The following is a 23,218-nucleotide window of genomic DNA, read 5'->3' on the forward strand; positions in this document are numbered from 1 at the left end:
GTATTTAGGTACATATTTTATCATCATCCATCGTGTTAAATTAAATATATTTAATCAATGTCATAGGTATGTCAAAATAAAACAGAGACAAAAACTATTCTTATATTTGTTTAACGTACGCGACCGTCTTACTATTATTCATTTGGCAGAAAAGACGAAAATGAAAATGTTTTTCGACAAACGTTTATTTTCTAAAGTGTACGTGCTTTGGGTTTACTATTTAAAAGTATTATCTTGTCAACACGCTCGATGTCAAATATTTAATTAAAATTTTGTCAGCGTGACATTGCGATAATTTACTATAACGCTTCTAATTACACATTTAATATTCTTTAAAATATCATGATTCAATTCAATGTTTAAAATACGAGCCTAAGCGTTATTTTTGCAGATCATAATTTGAATTGAAATAAAGCGAATATCTCCTCTAGCTTAGTATTCGTAAATATAATTAATTTCATATTGTTATGTATATATAGGTATATTAGGTATCGAAACTATTACCTATGTCATAGTTCATATCCACACAATAATGTCATTTCATTAATACCTATATAACCCGACGTGTAATATGTTTTATTACAATAATGATTTTATTTTATTAATGGTTCGATATTTTATGTTTATATTAAAACATAATATTATTATGAAAAAATAGAATTAAATATTAAACTAATAAACAACAATTAATATTAATTTTAATTTTAATTTACGATGATTGTAGAGGATTATTTTACTGTGATTGTCTATCATTATTTTAATAGGTATTACCCGTTATTACATTTTTCTTTTTCCTTATTTAATATTATTATAATAGATGTAAGTTGTATACAAATTTTGCTGTCTTTATATTAGTCTATATTTATCCAAATTTATATTAAAAATAAACATTATAATTTTGTCTGACCTACTTATTTAATAAGTAAGAACACCGTTCTTATATCTGAGACGTTAACTCAGTGTTCCGGCTGTCTAAATTATAGAACACCGATCGAACTTAAGTTATGGGTTTGTGGCTGGGCATTATTGTCATAGTAGACAAATACGATAATTGTATTTTAAATAAATCAAACGTTTGTGTTTATTTTGATAAATTATAAAAGTTATTTAGATACTTGTGGTTACAATGTTTGTTTACGATATTCTGAAAACTGATTAAAATCATTCTGAAAGAAAAACGCGATAAAATAATACAAAACGCTAGAACGTGTGCATTACGATTAAAAGGTACATTATTTATTATCACTCGAAACTTTCGAAACTGGCAGGTAAATTAGATAAACCAATTAATTAACTTTAAGTAAATATTGACGTTGAACTTTTGGGACGACCACTCGGATTTGTGGATGTGTTTCACGGAACTTGAACAAACGACGACGGTTGTAAATAAATAACATTCAAATGATAAATAGACAACAAATCGTCGAGTTACTGTTATACCTTATACCCATGCAACATTTGCTTATTATATAATATTACGTCATAGTGTAATATAGTCGTGGAACATAAAGCAATAATAGTATTACCCAATAATTGGTACGTTTCGTGCACCAAGTGTAACACTTAGGTACCATTATACGAAGGTGGTCGGAATCTGTACGGTGGTCGGTGATCGAAATCTCCGGTCAAAACCTATTAGTGAAATGCAATTATTTTAATTTGATTTTTTCGTTTTTACAGTCACGTCACACAAACGGCGTCTTGGTTACCGCCCGTTGAAGCGTGGCCCAAAGAATCTTTGCCGTACGGCTGGGAACAGGCGTTCGACGGCGATGGAAGACCTTATTTTATCAAGTGAGCATAATATTATTATACCATTTCATAATATTATCGTCATAACAAAATATTTGTCCGTTTTTGTCCAAGGTACCCAAAAATAATAATAATAATAATATATGTATACCATTTATAAAGGTATTGAGGTACACGTTAGGTATATAATACAGGTCTGAAAGTCCGTACTATAAACGAAAAATGTGATTCAAACGCAAACCCATCAAATGAACAAATGAAAACAATAATCATGAGCTCAAAAAAAAAAAAATACATATTACCTTTTTTAACGACCCACGAGTGTAAAAATAAATAACCGTCGATTGTTATTACGAGTTGGATAGGTAACAAGTGTGAAACAACCCTTTTCATTAGGGGTAGGATTTTTCGGAGTTATACGTAGTATTAAATATATTTTATTAATCTTTCAACCCTTCAGTTCAGTGGCATAGCCAGGGGGAGGGCTGAGGGGGCTGCAGCCCCCCCCCCCGAAATGTTAATACAATTTAAAAATTATTGTAATGGTCTACAAATATTCAATCAAAAATTCTTAAATTGTATTTTACTAATTTTAAATTGTCATCTTATTTTGTTAGTTTTCTATAGCTTCGGCCCCGTGCATGTTGGTATTTAATGCACCGCTGTGTAAAAAATTGATCAGCCCCCCCCCCTCGAAAAAAAATCCTGGCTAGGCCGCTGCTTCAGTTATGGTATCGCAGTCAAGTCACAGAGACTTAAAATCAGTATTTTCCTTTTCATTTCGTACACACCGATTGTGGATTTGTCGACGATAATTTGAACAAATATATCATTCGGAATAAATACAATATTAATTGATAAGAAATATTGATAACCGATCCCTCGAAATTGTTTTTAGGTGGTTGCGATCTTGATAGTTATACGCTGAACCGACGTCCGACTGAAGTCTGCATCGCCTCTTTGGTGACCGTTTCATAAAAAATCTTTATTTCCACTATACTTCCGTTTTTTTCGCAGCGACCGTCACTCCCTGATAAGTTAAGTCCGTAGAGAGATTTACGAGATTCTAATGAGATGGTCCTTACGACCATATCTGTACAAAACGTATGCAAAATTTGTACATTTTGTACATATAGCATAATATTATATGTGATATATCTATGCTAAACGAAGATATATCAACAATAGTTATAATATTATTAACTCCAATCGATCTGTCACAGCTTCATAAGTATAGGTCGTTTGAACGGTTCAATATAATGATAGTAAGTGACCGGAATTTATCGCACGCCGAAAATTTGACATTGTAGTTTATTCTTCTTACTTTAATTCAAATCATTAATTCCACAATACAAAATGAAAAAATAAAAAAAACCGTTTCGGAATAATTGCTGCGCGTCGAACGCGTTAACTTTGCATATAAACTATATTTAAAAATTGTCGATAACAATATGCGTACGCTTTGCTGGATGTATTATTATTTATCTTCATAATATATATGTCGATATTATATGGTATCGTTGTTCTAAATTATTACGAGGTCGTGCCCTAATAAAATCGATAAAAAGTAGGTACACGTGCAAAAAAAATAATTTTACACTGAAAAAAAAACAGTAACGATCGTATCGTATTTTATTATTATTATTATTTTTTTTTTTTTTACGTATATAAATAATTATATCGTATTTTTAGCGATTGTGCATGGTAATATTATCATTTAACTCGTGATACTATAGTAATATAATAGGTACCTACATAGTTTTCATAATATATATAATTTATATATTCATATTCAAAGTTTTAATATACATTTCATTAATTCAATTATAATGTAAAAATTAAGACCTGTATCTAATAACGCCAAACAAGTATTGACTATATTATGTATAAATTATTGTTAGGAAATTATATTGTCCTTTATATATGCTACACCAATATACATCAAACGTGTCCAAAATATATAATAATGTGATATTATAAAAATAATTATTGATAAGTATTAGAATAATGTGACATGTGCTAAATTATCTCATGGTTAGTCATAAACAAGTAATTTTATTTTGCTAATATTCATTTCGTTTTTTTTTTTTTTTTTATATAAATAGGTATGCAAGTAGATGCATTTAGTTTGAAAATTAAATAATTATTCAAAATTTTTCATCAATAACTATGTTTTCTTTTAACTATTAGCATGGAGTTTAAAACACATCTTGAGAAATAATTTAAAAATAAAATAATTTTAATATTTTCAAAGTCAAAAAGAAAAATATTTAGTCTTCATTAATATTTATCCATGCAATGGTTGATAGGCAGAGGAAATATTTGTGCGTGAACACATTAACACATTCGTCTCACTAATATTCAGGTCAGGAAGTGTTTTCGGAGGTGTTTATTCGTCAAGTCGATATATCACATTTTAAATATTCATACCCGACAGCCCGACATGTTTCCCAACGTTAATTGATATAAATCTTTGTAGATTTATAAATTCAGTCAGTAACGACAGTAACCATAAATCTAATTCAAAAAGTATAAATAGATACTATTGGTTCTATGTGGGTAAGTTTCCGCGTTCTATTTAATCCGAGGGATCGCAAAATAATATTATGCATAATAATGTACTACAACTATTTTTGGACGATCATAATGTACGTCGCGAAGCTACTATAGCAGGTACCTATATTTAATTATGACCAAAACTCCGTCGTCATTTAATTTATGTCCATAAATATTGTGTCCATTTAAATGATTAATGTATACATTCTTCGAAAAACTCGAGGTCGAAAACTCCGTGTAACGAAATATAGTAGGTATAGGTACGTGATTTATGGAACATCTACACGTGCTGCAGGATTCATGATATTATATCGTTACACTATATTATTATACACTTGTAATCGTTTTACAGATATCTTGTGTAATCCGTTTAAAAACCAATTCGATCGAAGGTATGAAATTGTTTTGATGTAATTGTCTTAGTGATGGACTAATAATAGAAATAACAGTAAACACAGCATTAACAACTACTGTCCATTTAGTTTCGTTTCCTTTCAACCGTGTTATAATTTTCCCTGCAATACCGCGATGTCGTTGAATTGCCTAATTAACGCGCCTTGTTTACTTGTACATCCATAATATTATCATAATATTGTAATCACTGTGCTTATATTATGTCATGTATATTGTAATGTTATAACTCATAAAGATATGATGTGCGTGTGTGTGTTTTTCCTAAACTAAACGTTTATTATAATATTACGCATATTAATAATTATATACTCAATGCGAGAGTTTTTACCAAGCCTGTTGTACGTATCACGCGTACATGGAAATAACGTGACAAAAATAGTAAATAATTTTAAAACTTGTTTTATTTTCTCCTGCTGCTGTCATGTTGAATCATTTTTACGTATTTTAAGTAACTTTAGAAGATTTTCAGTCAACCACCAATATACGTGTGTTAGAAAATTGTTTGAGTTCATTTACTATAAAAATAAAAACAATTTTATTACGATTGTCCGATTTGTATCAAACAAGGTTATAACGAACTTTCATCATGAGAAATTTTGTATTTTGAGTTTTTTCCATTGAAATCAGTATATGTATATCAAATGCGGAGTGACACCATTTGATTTTTTTTCTTTTGCTCTCTATTCATAATATTACATGCTTTATCAATATCTTCTTCTTATGATGTTTTAATTTTTATATTCAATAGAACATATTATTGTGAAAAAATGTAATTAATGTTAAAAAAAATAGTATACAACAAACACTGTGTGGGGAATTTGAAAGAATTTAATATTCTATTTTATTCATCAGTTTTTGTCCGTGTTTAGTCGTTGAAGTCTGTTTTTAATTGAGCTCGGGTTGTAGATCCTCATGAAATCGCTTATGAATTCAGATGCCATTAAAATTGTATAATTTGAGACACGCGATATAAAATTAACCTATATAATATGTATAGTGTATACTGTGTATATATATATATAATATGTAGTATGGAAGACAAACAATGAAGCGTAATAATATTTCACCCTCCTATTGTTTGATGGATTAAAGAGCTATTTATTCATCAAAGGTCAAAGTACATTTTTTACTTTATGAGTTTACTGTAATATAATATCATCCATTACCTCCAGAATATTAATTTATACAAAAATATAAATATAATTATACTGTTACCAATCCATATTTTCGTTTCGAACTGAAGGTAGGTAATATTATTCTGAATGCAAAAATAAAAATCAGATAAATTGGTAATCTACTACGTCGAATTGTAAATAAAATTGTATATTTAGTTATTTAAATACATATTGTATGGTTATCGGTATATAATATATAAGACTTATGATTGTTGTAAATCATTATGTATAATGTATATGTGCATATAATATATTATATAGTTTATATAATTAACGAGTAACGAGACTTCATATTTGAAAGCGATTAAATTAGTTCTTCAAACTATTGTAAATAATGCTAAGACACATATATGTGTACCTGTATTAAGCGATTTTTTTCACCGTTTAAAATAAAAATAATATAATATAGGATTCGTGTATGCAGGATTGCGTTTCAAATGAAATAAACCACTTTATTGAACAATCACAATACTAGCTGTATTTTGTACAAACACAAAACAATAACTCTGAACTATCTCATGATGTATATAATATATACCTACAAAGTTTGTTTACTTCAATTTTGTTTAACAATGTATAATTCAACGGTTTTTGATGTTTACGCAAGCAAGATATTGAAATAAAACAGAATTTCTAATCATAATATTATTATAGTCATAATTGATCAGCAGCCGCTATTGGAATACAGAAAGTTCCGTAGATGTTGTAACTCCGAATAATAAGTTCCGGAATATTTTACAGAGTCGTTCAGATGTAGACAAAGCTCGTTTACTAATAATGTGCTTAGGGTGCATTAAATTAAGTCCATTTCCGCAATCCAGCCTATATACGTACGCGCGCCTTTGTGTGTATAAATAGTTGTACAACGCGTATAGACAATGCATTATGTAATAGTGTGGGTACCTAATTTATAAGTTCAAAACAAATCCTTTACAATACGGCTCGTGTTATTATGTGTATTTGTACACCCATAGGTATATAATAATATTGTAAAACCGTTGTATACTTTAATTTTTTAATTAATAAAATACACGATTACTTGTATTTGAATCGTTACATCATAAATTCTTGAATCTTTATATTCACTTAATTCATTTTAGTACTTAAGATTTTTCAAAAAAAGTCAAGTGAAAAATGTTGTAGTGAACCTCGATAATATCGCTCGTGGCCATACACCACTACAGGTCTTAACTTTATCTTTTATTGTTTTCAAATGCACTAATATTATTATATAGTTTGATGAATGTTTACATATTTAGATTTTTATATCACTATATATGATACTGTTATATAAAAGTAATTTTAATAGTCCTTATGATATAATGTTTTTGACATGGTTGCGCTGCATGACGGTGGTAAAAAATATATAGATATTTTAAAATGTTAAAATAAAAAATTGATGACAACGACGCATAATTATTATTCTTTTTAAATTTTATGCAGGTCAAAATTTTACTCAGTTGTATAAAAAATACAGCAAAATGATATTGATTATATTTATATATAACGTATACTATATATTATATGTTGCCCGTATAATGTACATTGTACCTACATATAATGGGCCGGTACAACACTCATCACTCATCAGACAACAAATCTTGATTGTATTGTATATTTCAAGAAAACTGTCTACTCGGCTTTATAGATTATAAGTAGATACATAGATGAATCAAGCCGTACTAATATTTTTTTTTTTTTATTGATTTTTATAGCTTCGGCGACATGGGCCATTAGCAAAATACTAATATTTATTTACACACATAAAGTGATCTATTAGAAATAGACAATGATTTCTGATATAATTAATTCATTTGATAATAATTAAACCTATATGCTATCTAAAAGTATCTAAATACATGTTATTATAGACAATACATGATAAATTATTACATATTTTTACCAGCCGATTTCTTTATTAAAATTTGAATTTTTTACACTCATCGACTTCTTTGGTATGTTTAATACACTATATTATGCTGAAGTATATAGATGTGTCAGACAAGTACACTTCCCCTCCACCATTTTCAGAACAGCTCTACTGAATATTTCTTTCTATATTCAATAATGATGAAGAAATGTAAAAACTATATTTGGTCGGAAGAAGGGGAAAATAATAAAATTCAGCAAAAATAAAAATAAAATAAAATACGACCGTGTCAAGCAATTGAAGTGTTTTTAATGAATTTATTAAATGTCAATGAGCACCAAGTGAAATTAAATTTAATACATTTTAATTTAGTTTTATTAAGGTGAATATTTAATAGAAAAATATAACCCTAGGGAGTTTATTTATATATATATATATATATATATATATATATATATATTTTAATTACCCAATAGTTTTACATTTCCAACAGAAATTTGTCTTTGCCATTGCTTTATAATGATATGTAATATTTATATTTACGTTCATATTATATACATTTAACATTTTATTTGATAATTATATAATATGTGTACGAGTATACTTAATGTCAAAAAATTATAAATCTATAATGTAATTAGCTTGCATATTCAAATGAAACAATAACAATATTACGGGGAAAACGTATAGCTGTAAAGATATAATTATAATATTGACCTTTACTTTATAAAGTCATTGGAAAAGATAAGAGGTGCTTCTTGACAGCTGTGAGCTTGGGAAATAAAAATAAAAGAGGTATATATAATATTGTTTCAGTGCTTGAAGAAAAAATTTGGATGGTTTAAGTGAAAGGAAATAGCTCGTGTATATTATGATGGTTTATCCGGTTTATCGGAATTGGAGTTTAAAGCGGATTAAGGAAAGTTATTTTTGATTTTGGGGGCAGGAATGACACGTTTTCATCGAAATTGACTGTTGAGAATTTAAAATTTTTTATAAACTGAAAAGTCTATATAATTGGCCAGGGGATTGCCATGGTTTGCCATGGCATAGTATACACCTGCAGTGACGTACACAGAGGTGGGCTATTGTGAACGTGGATGACCTGATGTCCCATCTCCGAAAAAGTGGAAATAATTTCTTGAATACTTGATGTAGAAGGGTGGAGATTATAAATCACCATAATAAACGTTATGTATATTACTGGAAAAAACGAACTGTTCTCAATTAGATATTTAATAATAAGTAGTCTGTAATGATCATTGAGATCGATGAATGTGGACGATCAGGATATAAGAAAATGTAGTTTTACCGATAAATTCTGTAAATTTAATAGCCGACATAAATTTTGAGGTCAACTGGAAAAATTATTTACGTGTTTGACATAAATTGATGATGGTTTTGGTGAAAACTGAAAACTGAAATTATGTTTGAGTCTTGTTTAAAAGTTTGCTTTTATTTGCGTCATCTTTTGTAGTGAGAACTGAGTACCGATTGATTGTTTGGACTTATAAATATTTTTTGTTTTTATTATTTACTTTGAGAGAAAGAGAAGTTGACGATGCATTTATTTTGCTTGAAGTTGAATTTTAATTTATGATTGGGCTGCCATTATATACGTAACAACAGATAATAACCGATAACGGAACGAGCGTAATGACCGTATATACCCTCTTCGTGCTGCAGTTGACCGTTAGACTGAGGGGTACTATTTTATGTCTACTTTTATTTAGCGTCTTCTATAAATATGTACCTACATTTTGTATGATAATAAATAATGATATACTATAAGTCTTACAATCATAAGAACAGACCATAAATAATATTTGTGACATATTCAAGCAACAACAAAAAAAAAAAATCCAATAAATGCGTTACTATATACAATGTTTTTATTGTTATTAAGTTTATATGGAATATAATAATATTTATGTTCAGTAACCACCGATGTAGTTGCCAGTTGGTTTATTAAGGTCCCTAATACATAGAAAGAGGCCAAAACAAGTCATATACGTATTATTTGATTATTCAAACCTTGCCATAACGTTATAAGGTATATATATTTAGGACTTGGGTACTTATGCAGTTGTTTCCAACCGTGCAGGACCGCGATCGATAGAAACCGAATTATCATTATTATTATTTGACGTTGCTTTAATTAAGAAATTAGTTAAGAAATCTTGGACCCCGGACAGATGATAATTTTTATATTATATTACTATTTACTATTTTAGATTCTGAGCTGAGCAATAAATGTATTGATTTTACAATGTTGTGTTTTTTTTTGTGTGTGTCTGTGTACACGATAAATTGTCGAAACAATTTTCAAAATCAGTAGCTTTTCCGATTGGAAATTAGATGATGAATTCAGAAGGTTAAATTTTGAAATTCCCAATAGTTAGAGAAAAACCAAAAAAGAATTAAGAAAAAACGGAAAATTTTTCACTGAATGTTTATACTGTCATTTTCTATACTTTATAACATTTTAAATCGTTTCAAATTGTTTTGAGTTATTTATAGATCTTTGAAATTTTCCGTTTTTTAGTTTTTTATTCTAAAAATGTCAATAAAATCTTATTCGTTGGGTAAAAAAGGTGCAACATTTAATACAAGATTTTTAATATATTAGCACAATGATAGTTAAAAAACTTAAAAATACATGGCCACAATTTGTTTTTGAATAAATAAGCATTGAGAATTCGAATTTTGACGAAATACGTAAAAATCACGAAAAATCACAATTTATTTTGAGTTAGAAATTCATAAAAATGTATCTGTTTATACCTAAATTTTGGAAATTCAATACAAGATTCTTTACAAGTTTGTTTACTTTTATCAAATAAAAATATTTACCGAAAAGTCAAATAAAATGTTTATGAGCATTTGAACTACAACATTGGATATTCACTCAATTTCTCGTGTACCGATATTCTTATTTTAATATTATTCAAAAACGAATAACTGTAGAAACCTGAAATTACACCGTATGTTTATCTTATTAATTCCTGTACTTGACAACGTTTGAAAAATATTTTAACAATTTTAAATTATTTATAGACATTTTCCATTTTTTATTTTTTTTCCTATAAATGTCGATAAAATTTTATTCATTGGGTCAAAAAACTTACAAATTTAATACCAAGTTCCCCGTAAATTTATATAATAGCAGTTGGAAAATATTAAAAATACGTTTTTTTATTTACAATCATTTTAAGTTTAAATTTTGACAAAATTTATTTAATTCAAAATTTACTAATCCTTTAGTTGTTAAAAAAGTATAAAACATTTAAATTTTATAGCTAAGGATTGAAAATTTAAAGCAAGATTACACGTAGGTAGTTAATTCTGCTGCAAAAAAATCTAAAAACTTTAGAAACATAGTTTTTTTTTTTTTTTAATAGTTATTTTAAGTTCAAATTTGGATGAAATTACATATTAAATAGTCAAGAAATAAACAAGAATAAAATTTTTAGTTATATATCGTTGTAATTTTAAAATATTATTCGTGGGTACTTCAATTTTTAGAGCATATTTTATATTCTAATATTAATAGTTAATGTCGTTAATGACTTATATTAATACTTTATAATACATTGAATATAATATACCTACTATAAATAACTGATTGAGTTGGGTTATTAGGTTCATAATGAATCTGATTTGAATAATTTGGAGTTTATTTTATAGGTTTTTTTTTTTGAAATTTTAACAATATTATTAATATTGTATAACATATCCTTGACTGACAAACTCTCTCCATTCAGAATTGTTTTTCGTATACAATAATATTATATCATTGAATTCAAATTTAATACCATCCATTACAGTTACCCATTTGTAACCTACTGTACAGCATAGTGACATCCACTTACTTACCCGATTTTTTATTATTGTTATCATCATCAACGTCCTTGTCATCGTTATTAATACATCAATATTGCAGCCACAGACGACTATATCGGTCTAAAGCACTACTCAATATGCCTTACGCATATATATTACATATTATTTTGTATTTTATTGAAACAACGGCAACGTGACACGGTCGGAGTGATATAAAATTATCGTGTGGAGGGTGTTACAGGCTTTTATGATTTTCGTTCGCCCGAAAAAAGTTATGATCCCCATTAAATTATAAAAATAAAAATTCGAAATAATATTTAAAATTACATGTATACGTAGGTATACAGCTATAAAATATGTCAAAATTGATTCGAATATTGCACGTGTGTCAACGAGCCGTTATTTGTGTGATATAATGGACCACAAAGGTTATTGTTTTTGAGAGCAAACTTTATTTCCACTCGAGTTGAATTGGATTTCATGTATACAATGCACATTAATGAAAAATAAACAAAAATGAGTTGGCGATTTAAAAAAAATCAGTTTCTGACATGTTACATTAAAATTTTCGAAAACCTTCATCAATAATAGTACCTAGTCAATACACTATAAAACATAGGTAGGTACAAACGCACACACGTAGAATTTTGTTCATATATACATATAATTAATTAAATATTATTACGCATGCCTTATGCCTTCGAACGTTTTTCTTCGCTACCTGCCGAAATTTTATCCTTCGGTGTATATTATCTCCCCTCTACTCACTTATCTCAGAAAATAATTTCAAAATATTGTTCATAAATTCTTTGGTGGATGAGGGTGTCGTGGTCTAAGGTTTTTGCAGAATCATCGGACTGTTTATAAAAAATAATAATTTCCGTATAGGTAGGTAGTTCAAAGCTAACATCGCAAATCGTTGTGTAAGTAGGTACCTACATTATGTTTTGGCCAAACTTGCAGAAATGGCCGAAAACGACGAAAACATGTCTATAAATTTGAGCGGATTGATACGGTGTTGTTTTTGTTTCGAACATCTATAGTCGGTTTGGGGTAGAACGAAGGTAGTTTGAAACTTGCAAATAGCCCTCTCGGTGGATAAAAATCAAACACATAAAAACTTACGATATGGCACTCGGGAGGAAAATATGTTTAAAGCATTTCAATCTCTAGACTACAGTGGGAATAAGAACCGCCCTTAGTTTTCTATTTAAAAAATATCAAATGCGTCTCGCTGAAAAAAATCCGTGTCCATTAATTTACAATTTTCACATTATTTTTAACGCGTTTATTTTGGGCGGATGATATATCCTACATCTATCTACGCCACCCGAACCGCTTAAAAATTGAAGCTCTGTAATAGCTGAACCTTTACACTCATCGTATACACTTTCGTCGTCTTCAATTTTAATGATTGCGTATATCGCATCGTTCAGCGTCATTTTTCAATTTGTATTTCTTCTACCCCTCAAACAACCCCTTCATCGTAATATTTTCCAAAGTCGTAGACTATCGATTACAGTTTGCCCATCGTCGTGGTGTGGTATATATTATACGCACCAAAAAATATCAAAATATAATATGACGTTATACACCTATATTATGTTTTTATGTATAGAACACAATACAAACTATATATATAGGCACCTAATAATAATAATAACAATGATAATATAGTTGATCGTAAAAATCGACCGAAAAAAATCACCGCACTCTCCAAACCGTAGTCGCCCTCTTTTCATCACCCACAAATTCATAATGTATTACATATCCACGGCGGTATATATATATTATATGAGATGTATATTGTATAATTCATATATAATGGATAATATAGTTTCATAAAGTCGTTCATTAATTTCTTACTACGACAGTCGACTGCAGCTATATTGTACACAATATTACTATAGGTACATATTATATAGTCGCTCCACGTAGGTATGTATACACCGCGTGCGTGTATATTAGTATACGGTGCGCTTCGCGTAACCAAACATTCATGACACCGCATGCAGCTGGGCACATTTTTCCGTCCACTTTGCCATAATATAGCAGAAGCTGGTTTTTTTTTTTAATGAGCTCCGTTTTGCTCTCTCTCACACTCTCTTTTTCTCTCTTTCTCTATCTCTTCCTTGCTCGGTCTTTATGTGCATGCGTGTAATATTATTTTACGAAAACAACCATCATATAATCCATGTGGACAAGTGGTGGTGGTGGCGGACCCGTGCGCGCAAACTACAAGGAACTATATACATACGCTACGATTACGGCGCAACGCGGAGAACGGTTTAATTTAAATTTGGAAGCGGAAGTTATTCAAAAATAAAATATAAAGGCACGACCGGAATATCATTATTTTTTTTTTTTTTTTAATTTACCCTCGTATTTATATAATAATAATAATATAATATGCTTTTGTAGATGCGTTGGGTGACTCTTTTGCGGTGTTCGTACACGACATATACAGGCGACGGTGTGTATATATTATCAGGGGCGGATAGGCCCATAGGGAAATAGGGATTTTCCCTGTGGGCCCCTTTTCAAGTATATTTTGGTGGCCCCCGGGCCACCATTCGACTTGGTATTTGTATATTAAATTAAATGATAAATCTAGATATACAAATTAGAAAATATTAATATTTAATAATGTCCATTAAAACTCTTGGCCTTTGTGTTTTTTATTTATAATTGTAAACAGTACCTTTTATTATAATGATAAAACATTGTTGTGGTTAAAACACGATTTAAGATAGTACTATCTTAAACTGTGGGTTAAAATATTACGAATGAAAATTATAAACTGCTATTTTCAGAACACTATGTTTATTCATTTTAAAATCCTAATTTATTATTATTATTATTATTATTTTATTGAAGTGCACTGTTTTATTTTACATAAAAAATACATGAAATGTACGAGATTGAAGATAATAATATTTGTATTGAATGTCAGTCGCGAACGAATTGAGCACTTTTTTATTTTTGGTTTATGTGGCCCCATGACATATTTTCCCTGTAAGAAAAAAACTGCCTATCCGGCCCTGTATATTATATACAGTGTATGCAATGCACACTCCGACACTAATTATTATAATGCTACGGCGGATTTATGCGTGTTAAACAAAATTACATTTAACGGTAATCGGGGATTCGCGTTTGACAGGAAATCGGAAAGCCGAAACGCTCGTATTTGTTTTACAGACGGGAAACGATTGGTAAAAACTTAACAATAATTTCAAGAACGGTGAATCCATTATAATATACGAGGGCGCCGGGCGGGTATACAAAGCGTGTTCGCTCCTGCGAAAGTCCTACAGGGCTGCAGATCTGTACACGAGTTAAAAACTTTTTACACACCGTGACGCGGGTTGTTGAGTGTAGGTAGAGGTAAGTACTTACTTAGGTACTTTAATACTACACCTATGGCTTTATCAGGGTGATTATTTAAACAGTAGGTAACACTCTCATTAACACTAAAGTTTTGACTATTAACTCTAAATGTTTATAACTAATTAACCACCCGTTCTAAATTCGATTTAGATGCTGGAAATCCTCCCTCCTCCAAAAAAATAAATAAAATGTTCTTCTTTGGAACATGAAATAAACAAATGTATGTTGCAATTGAAAAAAGTAAAAAATAAAATATTGTAAATTGTTTGTATATCTTAAAATACTCATAGGTGATAACTCGCTTTAAAATTAAAATATGATAAAAATCCCATGAGATGCCCTAGATAATAATCTTGCCTTTCATCTTTATAATAGGTCAATTCACTCTAAATTTTAAACTAACGGAGCTAAACGTAATATTCTGAGCATAAAATTTGCTCTTCTACTAACTTGTACCACGGATACAACACATGCAGGTGTGGCGTCCTCTTATAAGTTATAATATAGTTATAGTGTTAAGGAACCTCCCAGTTATAAATATTTTAATAAATAACATGCATTGCAATGTTATTTAGGTCGGCACTACGATTTATAGTATCTAAATGGATTTCAAATCTTTATTATATTGAAATAATAGGGTAGGATATACATATTATATTATATTATACTATTTAATATACCTACTGTTTGATTACTTATATCATATTTACTTGCATATCGTCATGAAGTCTTAGATCGGAAAGGTTTTTTTATTTATTGCCAATTATCGATTTATCACGATAAGCACATTTTATCAACGTACAATATTTATAAGTCGTCACAATTATTATTTTCATTTGATGAGATTAGATGATTATATCAAGTTTTAAACAATTTAAACGCATCGTTTATTTAATTTTAATTGTTGTCATAACAGACTATAACTATGAATTATGATGATGCATCAGTCGTAAGTACGAAATACGGGAAAATAATTATATTATATTATTCTAAGACATTTATATGATAATTACGTGGGAAAGATGTATGAAATTACGATAAACAGGTTTAAATAGATGTGCAGGTCATAACCCAGCACTTGAGTTCGAAAAAGTCAAAAAATACGGCCTATAATGGACGCCTATATAAATATCTGATGACGTTTTGATATATCAATAACAGTATTATACCACTGTTATTATTGTATGCGTAAACAGAGACTGCTGGAGAGACGTGGAGATATAAATATATATAAATGTATAAAAATACACAATAGTCATCATTTATGCATAATATATTATTGGCATGCGTTAGCGTAGGTACTATAATATGTCATATAAATTCGAGAACCACATTTGAAGTATATTTTAATGAAAAAGCGATGATGGTGATCCGATACAAAACAATAATTGTATCTCTCGTCCGTGCGTACAGCAGCGCATCGGTCGGTACCGCGGGTCGGGATTTCAACAGTTTTGGTATTTGTTCGTTAAACATTTACAATGGTATACGATACCGCTTTGGTATCCATACAATATTCTCAGGATGTGTGTTTGTTTAATATATCATAATACGACCGTAATAATTGTATTAACAAAAACTGGGTCGCTCACCGACAATGTATATATATAATAAAGGCACATACCTCCTCGTATTATAATAATACATATATGTTTCAGAGCACTTGAGTTTATGTGTTAGCGTTACCGGTGTGACGTATGTGTACACATATTTTTGCAATACAATTACAATGGCATGTTAGGGTAGCGGTTATGTAGGTATGATATTTTAAAAGTCGATTACAAACGAATTTTTGTTATTTTACACAAATTTGCGTTGAAAATTAAATATTATTATTTTTATTCCCCGAGGCTGCAGAATATAGCCCTCATTTACAATTAATTATTAACCGTGATAATATGATGATATTTTTAATATTATTATTGCTATTCAAACTTTGTAACAAAACAATTATTAGTCTTACTACTTAGATTCTGTAATAATATCATAATAAATTTAAATACTTAGCGTCGTCAGTGGCAAAAAATGCAGTTATGTTTTTACATTTTTAATTATAAAACTTTACCTCAGTAATACGAAAAGATAACCAAGAATATAAATACTCATTGTATTGTTCTGAACTTAAATAATATAAAATACTGAAACTTTTAAGCAAGATGCTTTACTTTATTTTTTAGTGAACGGTTTGATATAAACACCTCAACTGAATTCACTTAATCGTATATCAGTTTGAATAATAACGATTAACGATTCATTTTTCATTAATAATCTTAATACAAAATACAACTTACCAATATCACTTTTTTTTTTTTTTTAAACATAACACATTCCTAGCCTAAGGCTATCTAAATCTACTTACCAATATCACTTAAGTAATTACATTAATTTAAATATATATGCATAAAAATATTTGAATTCAAAAACTAGATTTTTTTACATTCTTATAAATATAATATAACTTCAGCCAATCTTAGGTAGGTATATAAGAAACGGTAAATTTAGAAAATGTTGAAATTGGAGAAATGGAGACCTTGAATTGGTACTTTTTCAAGCTAAATATCCTTTTTACAAATTATGGTAAACTTTGAGAACCTGAAAGTTTCACACTGCAGCTGATCACCAGTAAACGAGTTTGTTTCGGTAAAAGGATCTCTCTTTTTCTCAACGAATTTCTTATACATATATATGGTTTGTGGAAACCAAACGCGATTTCCTTGTGACCTACTTTTATATTAAATCAAACTTCAAATCATACAGCCATAGTTATTACTATTATAAATGATTTCATCAGCAGATGTGTTTCTTTTCTTCGACTAATCTTAAAAATAAGTTTCATATAAAAACTTATCATACATATTATGTTTAAAACTATATTCGTATGTTGGCATAGTGTATACAGTATAATTTGGTTTATGAAAACAGATTTTTTTTTCGTTGATGTTTTCTGGTAGATAGTTAGATACTACGACAATGTTAATCCATTAAAATCTGTTTTATGTTAATGTATAATTAAATTTCAGAAATCATTTTTCGTCAACCGAAAAAAAAATGGTAACATAAAGATAGGTACCTATAGTTTACTAGTTTCCATTGTACATTGGTACCTACTTACATTCTACGTATCATGTATATTATGTTAGTATCGTATAGATACTTCATATTTTTTTGAAATGAATTAAATTATATAATGATATATCAAGGTATATACAAATATACAATGTAAACGATGATGTAAAAATTACATATCCGATATCAGTTATGTATAAAATACAAAAATAAATGTTTAAAAACTTTAATGAAAAAAATATGAAAATATAAACTATTTGATTTAAATTTTTAAAAACAATTATAATAAAATAATAATTACTTCCATTTAACCAACGACCGCTGGAAATTATTATTATTATTAATGTTTTATGTTAAAAATAAAAATAATACTATGAACTAAAATTAATAATAATTGGACATTATCCAATCAATAATATTACAGTATTCTAAAACAGAATGTTCAGCTTATTAGAAACAATAACTTTGTATAAACATAATATTACATTAATAATTATAACATTATAACATTTCTTAAAAGTTTGATATACTTTTTGAATTACGAGTATACAGGTGTTTTAAAAATAAAATTCTAAAAAAATTGTGCCAAATAGGTACTTGTATAAAAGGATCACATATTTTTATGATTTTAAACATATTTTACAGAAATACTAAGTATTATAATTTAAAATTTAACTTATTAGAAATTCTACTTCAAAAGGATTTAAAATCCTTTACCTACTTTTGTGCCACGTGGTACCTATTTTCTTCGCGTTACTTAACCAAATATATAATGACATAAATCGTTTTTTCATCGTATATTTTATATAGGTACTTGGTACTTCTTAAATAATTTTAATAATATTATTGTTTGTTTTTCAATTATTTTTAATGACATATTTTATAATACCTATATTATAATATGTTTCACATTATGAATATATAATGTACACTCACACGCAAACAACACACACATAAATTCGTACTCAATACATACTTTTTAATTATCACCATACAATTTTATTTATTTTTATGTTACCTACTTTTAAGAGATAGTTCTAATAATAATTAAAGTTGCATTTTTATACTATATCCATTAGTTTAGGTTATAATACTATATACCGTTTAGTGTTTACTGCAGAAATAGCCTTACGTCAAACACATTTATCTATAGAAATTGGTTTAGTTTATAGTTATATTATCATAATTTGGTGAACGGGACAAGATTGGAGATCAGATTCGTTTCATGAACGAACGAAACTGAACTAAAATAATTGTTGAACAACTGGGAACTAGTGATACCGGCTGATGATTGACCTCAGAACACACAAGTGACTGAAGCTAATTATTACGCAGTCACACTAGGCTCCGATTCAAAATACTTTATCAGTGTGATTAAACAGATTCAGTACACCTAATATTAAGCGAGATGCATGTTTTCGATAAATACCCATAATTTTTAAAATGTGTGCTTTTAAAAATTTGACACTTGCATTAAAACATTATATACCTATACGCACCTAAGTGAGTGTTAACTTCACGTTTTTAATTTTTATTATCAGTATAATATATTATCTTATCTACTTGAATGAAAAATCGGTCGTATAACAAAGTATTTTAATTTGTTTAGTCAAAAATATTAGACATACACATTGATGTACAATTTTGAACATATGTGTATAGGTACCAGTATTATATCCATGACTTATCGGAATGAGATGCTGCAGCGCATACGACCTATTTGATTATTGAGGATAAATAGGTACCCATACAACACTATTATTATGGCTATATGGGCGTTATAATATATTTTATCGTATATTGTTGTGTGTTGGGCGTAGACAGCTGCGGATTAAGAATAATACTATAGACGTTGAATAGATACTAAAACACCATTGTAAATTTGTATATCACGATGAATGTGTCAAAGAAAATAATTTCCAAATCGAATTCGCTTCGTTTCAACTCTTTTTGTGTGGAGTCATCAAATTTAGAATAGGTATACCTAATTTATACTTATAATTCCTTTTTATACTTATCAGATTGATGTATTATAATAATATATAGTGTGATATATATGGGTTAGTTGGTTAGTTTGACTGGTTTCATTGCGCCATTATTGTTTAATCATTATCATCATAGTTTCATCTTATTCGTTATTCCAATTCCCATACACTGCATTATTAGCGATAATTATTAAATAATATTATGTTTACGATGATGCATTGTATTGAATACATACCTAAGGTATTAAGAAAAAAACTTCATTAGAAAATAATTATCCGAGATAAATTATGAATTTTAAATACACTTTAAAACCTACACACATGAAAGTTTTTATTATAAAATAGTTATAATTAAATATTTTATTATTATACTATAATATAGTTTGGTTAGTAAAGCGTTTTAATTCTGAAAGTTTTCCCAATTTTGATGAGTATTTTTATACTTATTATTCACCTCATTTCTTGAAGTATTGTTTAGAATTTTTGATTTTAAAACCAAACAATCTGATGTAAAGTTTTACAAAGTTCCCCAAAAAATAATAGCAAAAAACATTTTAATAAAGGAACTTTTTTTAATCATTAATAATTTGAATTATTATTATTGATGTATACCTACCTTTGGTAAACCATCAAAAACAAAAAAAAAAGATATTTATGTTAAAAAATATATCTATAAGTATAATATAGCATATCGTAAAAAATTCTAAATCCGTTGATTTACGTGTAATCATAATGGTTTAAAAAAATAAAACCATTTATATTTCACAGGTAGCGTCTAGTACACTTGCACTGCAATATAGTCGTATGAATGGGTGTTAGATGTTTAAAGATTTACAAAATAAAATGATTGCGACTTTAGTAACATTTGAAATAACTTTCGAAATGCGTAGAAAATATTAAAGAAAAATCGGGCACATTTTTCTCAGACTAGGGGCTTTTACACAAAAATCTTGATTTTATTATTGTGCATTTCCGGGGACCAACACTTTTTCAAAATGATTTGTACATAGCTATCATTCTGTTTCATTTGTTGAAATGTTTCTGTATTGTTCTTGAACTATATTTTCGTCGCGCATATCGTCAAAAAAATTTAAGTTATGCATATTAAATCATTCATTTCTCCGACAGATCTTTTTACATTTCCCCTGGATTATTACATAATCTGCATATTCTGCATATTTACATATGATTATTTATCGAGATAATTTTGCATCAATATTTTCCACAGTTCTGTTCAGAGATTTTGGAAATTTCTTTTATCGTATTATTATTATTGAATAATAGTTTAATTTTGAGTACTTAGCAGTTAACTCTTAAAATATATTGACAGCTAAGAAAAACAATGGACTAGCACGTCATTAAGTATCTCGCTTGTATAATATAATTATAGTGGTTTGTAAAACTGTTGAAATGTATTCATCAATATTAGTTTTATTTTTCGTCGATCATTTATAATATTTCAATTTACATAATATACTTATATTTTATTTATTTCTTCAATTCACAATTTAAATTTTACTTAAATTATAAATCCATTTGATTTTAACTTTAAACTAATCTTGTTAAGTTATCCAAAACCAATCTAAATAGTTAAATTATAATATTATTTATGTATGATTCTGAAATTGAATTACGAGTATAAAGTTTTTTTCATCTCACTTATTTTTATTATTGATTTTATAATATATTTTTTATTATAAAATCAATGTTTTTACGTAGTTATTATTGAAGTGCTATATTTCATAACAACTAAAAAGTCATTAAAACTAAAAAGTTATAATTTTTTCTTTCGGTACTTATCGTTTATTTGTATAATGAAAAATCTAAGTTGAAAATTTAAATATAGATGAAAAAATATTTATCTTTCATTATTACCTCATTATAATATGTGTCCGATTAATGTTTACTACTAGCAATTATGTTGATGAGTTGAATCGTTAGAATTGTATACTGTATACAAGATCAAATTTAAATCTAAAATGTTTGGTGTGAACGTTTTATATTTGTATGTTTTAAAGCCTCAAATAAAATGCACCAACCTATTGTATATAATATAATATATAAAAAATGTATTTATGATTTTATTGTGTTGATAATTATTTTTGATTAATACGTTAGATACTACGACATTTATTGCTAACAATTTTAATATTTTTTCGACCATCAAACTAAATAATAACGTTAGAATGACATTATGTGCTTTTACTATCATACTAATACAATACTTCTTTTTTTATCTATTTAGCCATATCACAAAAACCACCAGCTACGATGATCCCAGAAACGATTTGGTGGAGGAGAGTCCAAAACCTAGACTGGTTACTTTAAAAAGACATCCTGAACTAGGGTTTGGATTTGTAGCTGGCAGTGAAAAACCGGTTATAGTTAGGTAAGTCTGTTTATATTCAGTTATAATTATAATTAAATAGTTAATTAGATATTATGCACAGCTATATATATTTATAACTTTGAATACTGATACATTTTTGATAATACATCTAATAAATAATATGTATGCATTATGGTATTAAACATTTTGAAATTACCAAATATATTTTATTTTAAGTATAGGTATTAATATTAATTTTTTTTCGTAAAACGCTTTTGATGTTTAAATTATGACAAAATTAGATATTTAAACGAAAAATAACGATTTGTCCTCAATGTATTTTAAATATTTCGTTATTATTAAACAATTTTCATCGTAGAAACTTATAACTCTCTGCTGTTTCTTAATACTTATATTATGTATTACCATTTTCTGTATACATTATGGGTTTTCAACATGATTCATCCGATAAGTTTTAAATGCTTAGTATTTTTGGATTTTAGGTTTAATGTAACAAACTAATATATTATTATATACATTAAATAAAATAATAATATTAAACATTTCTTTAATGGCGGTGTACCTATAAAATAAATGTCTTATTTAGCTTTTCTTGGTCACAAGAACAACATATATATAGTCGGAACTCAATTGATAGACCTATGTATATCCGTTGTAATGACTCCATTAATTTCTGAAGCTTCTTGGTTGTTGATAATAATGGTAGTACGTCCGATCAGTATCTGTAGCATATCCCCAAAATATGTAGGCAGTCACACGGTTTAAGGTTGACCTAGAAAACCTGGTGTAAAAGTCTACGACGATTCATTTTGAATAA

The 23,218-nt window shown here is 28.0% G+C and overlaps 1 protein-coding gene across 4 annotated transcripts in view; it reads left to right on the forward strand.

The window, feature by feature from the left end:
* The window catches only part of LOC107165800 (uncharacterized), a 107,742-nt gene that overhangs the window by 45,187 nt on the left and 39,337 nt on the right, over positions 1-23,218 (forward strand). For 2 of the 4 annotated variants that reach the window (XM_089226155.1, XM_089226156.1), the window contains exons 2-4: positions 1,681-1,794; positions 4,661-4,700; positions 22,297-22,440. In XM_089226155.1, the coding sequence (XP_089082281.1) occupies positions 1,773-1,794; positions 4,661-4,700; positions 22,297-22,440 (206 nt within the window). In that variant the 5' untranslated portion in view covers positions 1,681-1,772. The remainder of the gene's footprint in view (positions 1-1,680; positions 1,795-4,660; positions 4,701-22,296; positions 22,441-23,218) is intronic. The other 2 variants (XM_089226153.1, XM_089226154.1) reach the window with 1 other exon arrangement.

The sequence above is a fragment of the Diuraphis noxia genome, unplaced genomic scaffold (genome assembly GCF_037042655.1).
Source record: "Diuraphis noxia isolate RWA-SAM2 unplaced genomic scaffold, SU_Dnox_SAM2 contig0004, whole genome shotgun sequence".
In the NCBI taxonomy this organism is placed as follows: domain Eukaryota; kingdom Metazoa; phylum Arthropoda; class Insecta; order Hemiptera; family Aphididae; genus Diuraphis; species Diuraphis noxia.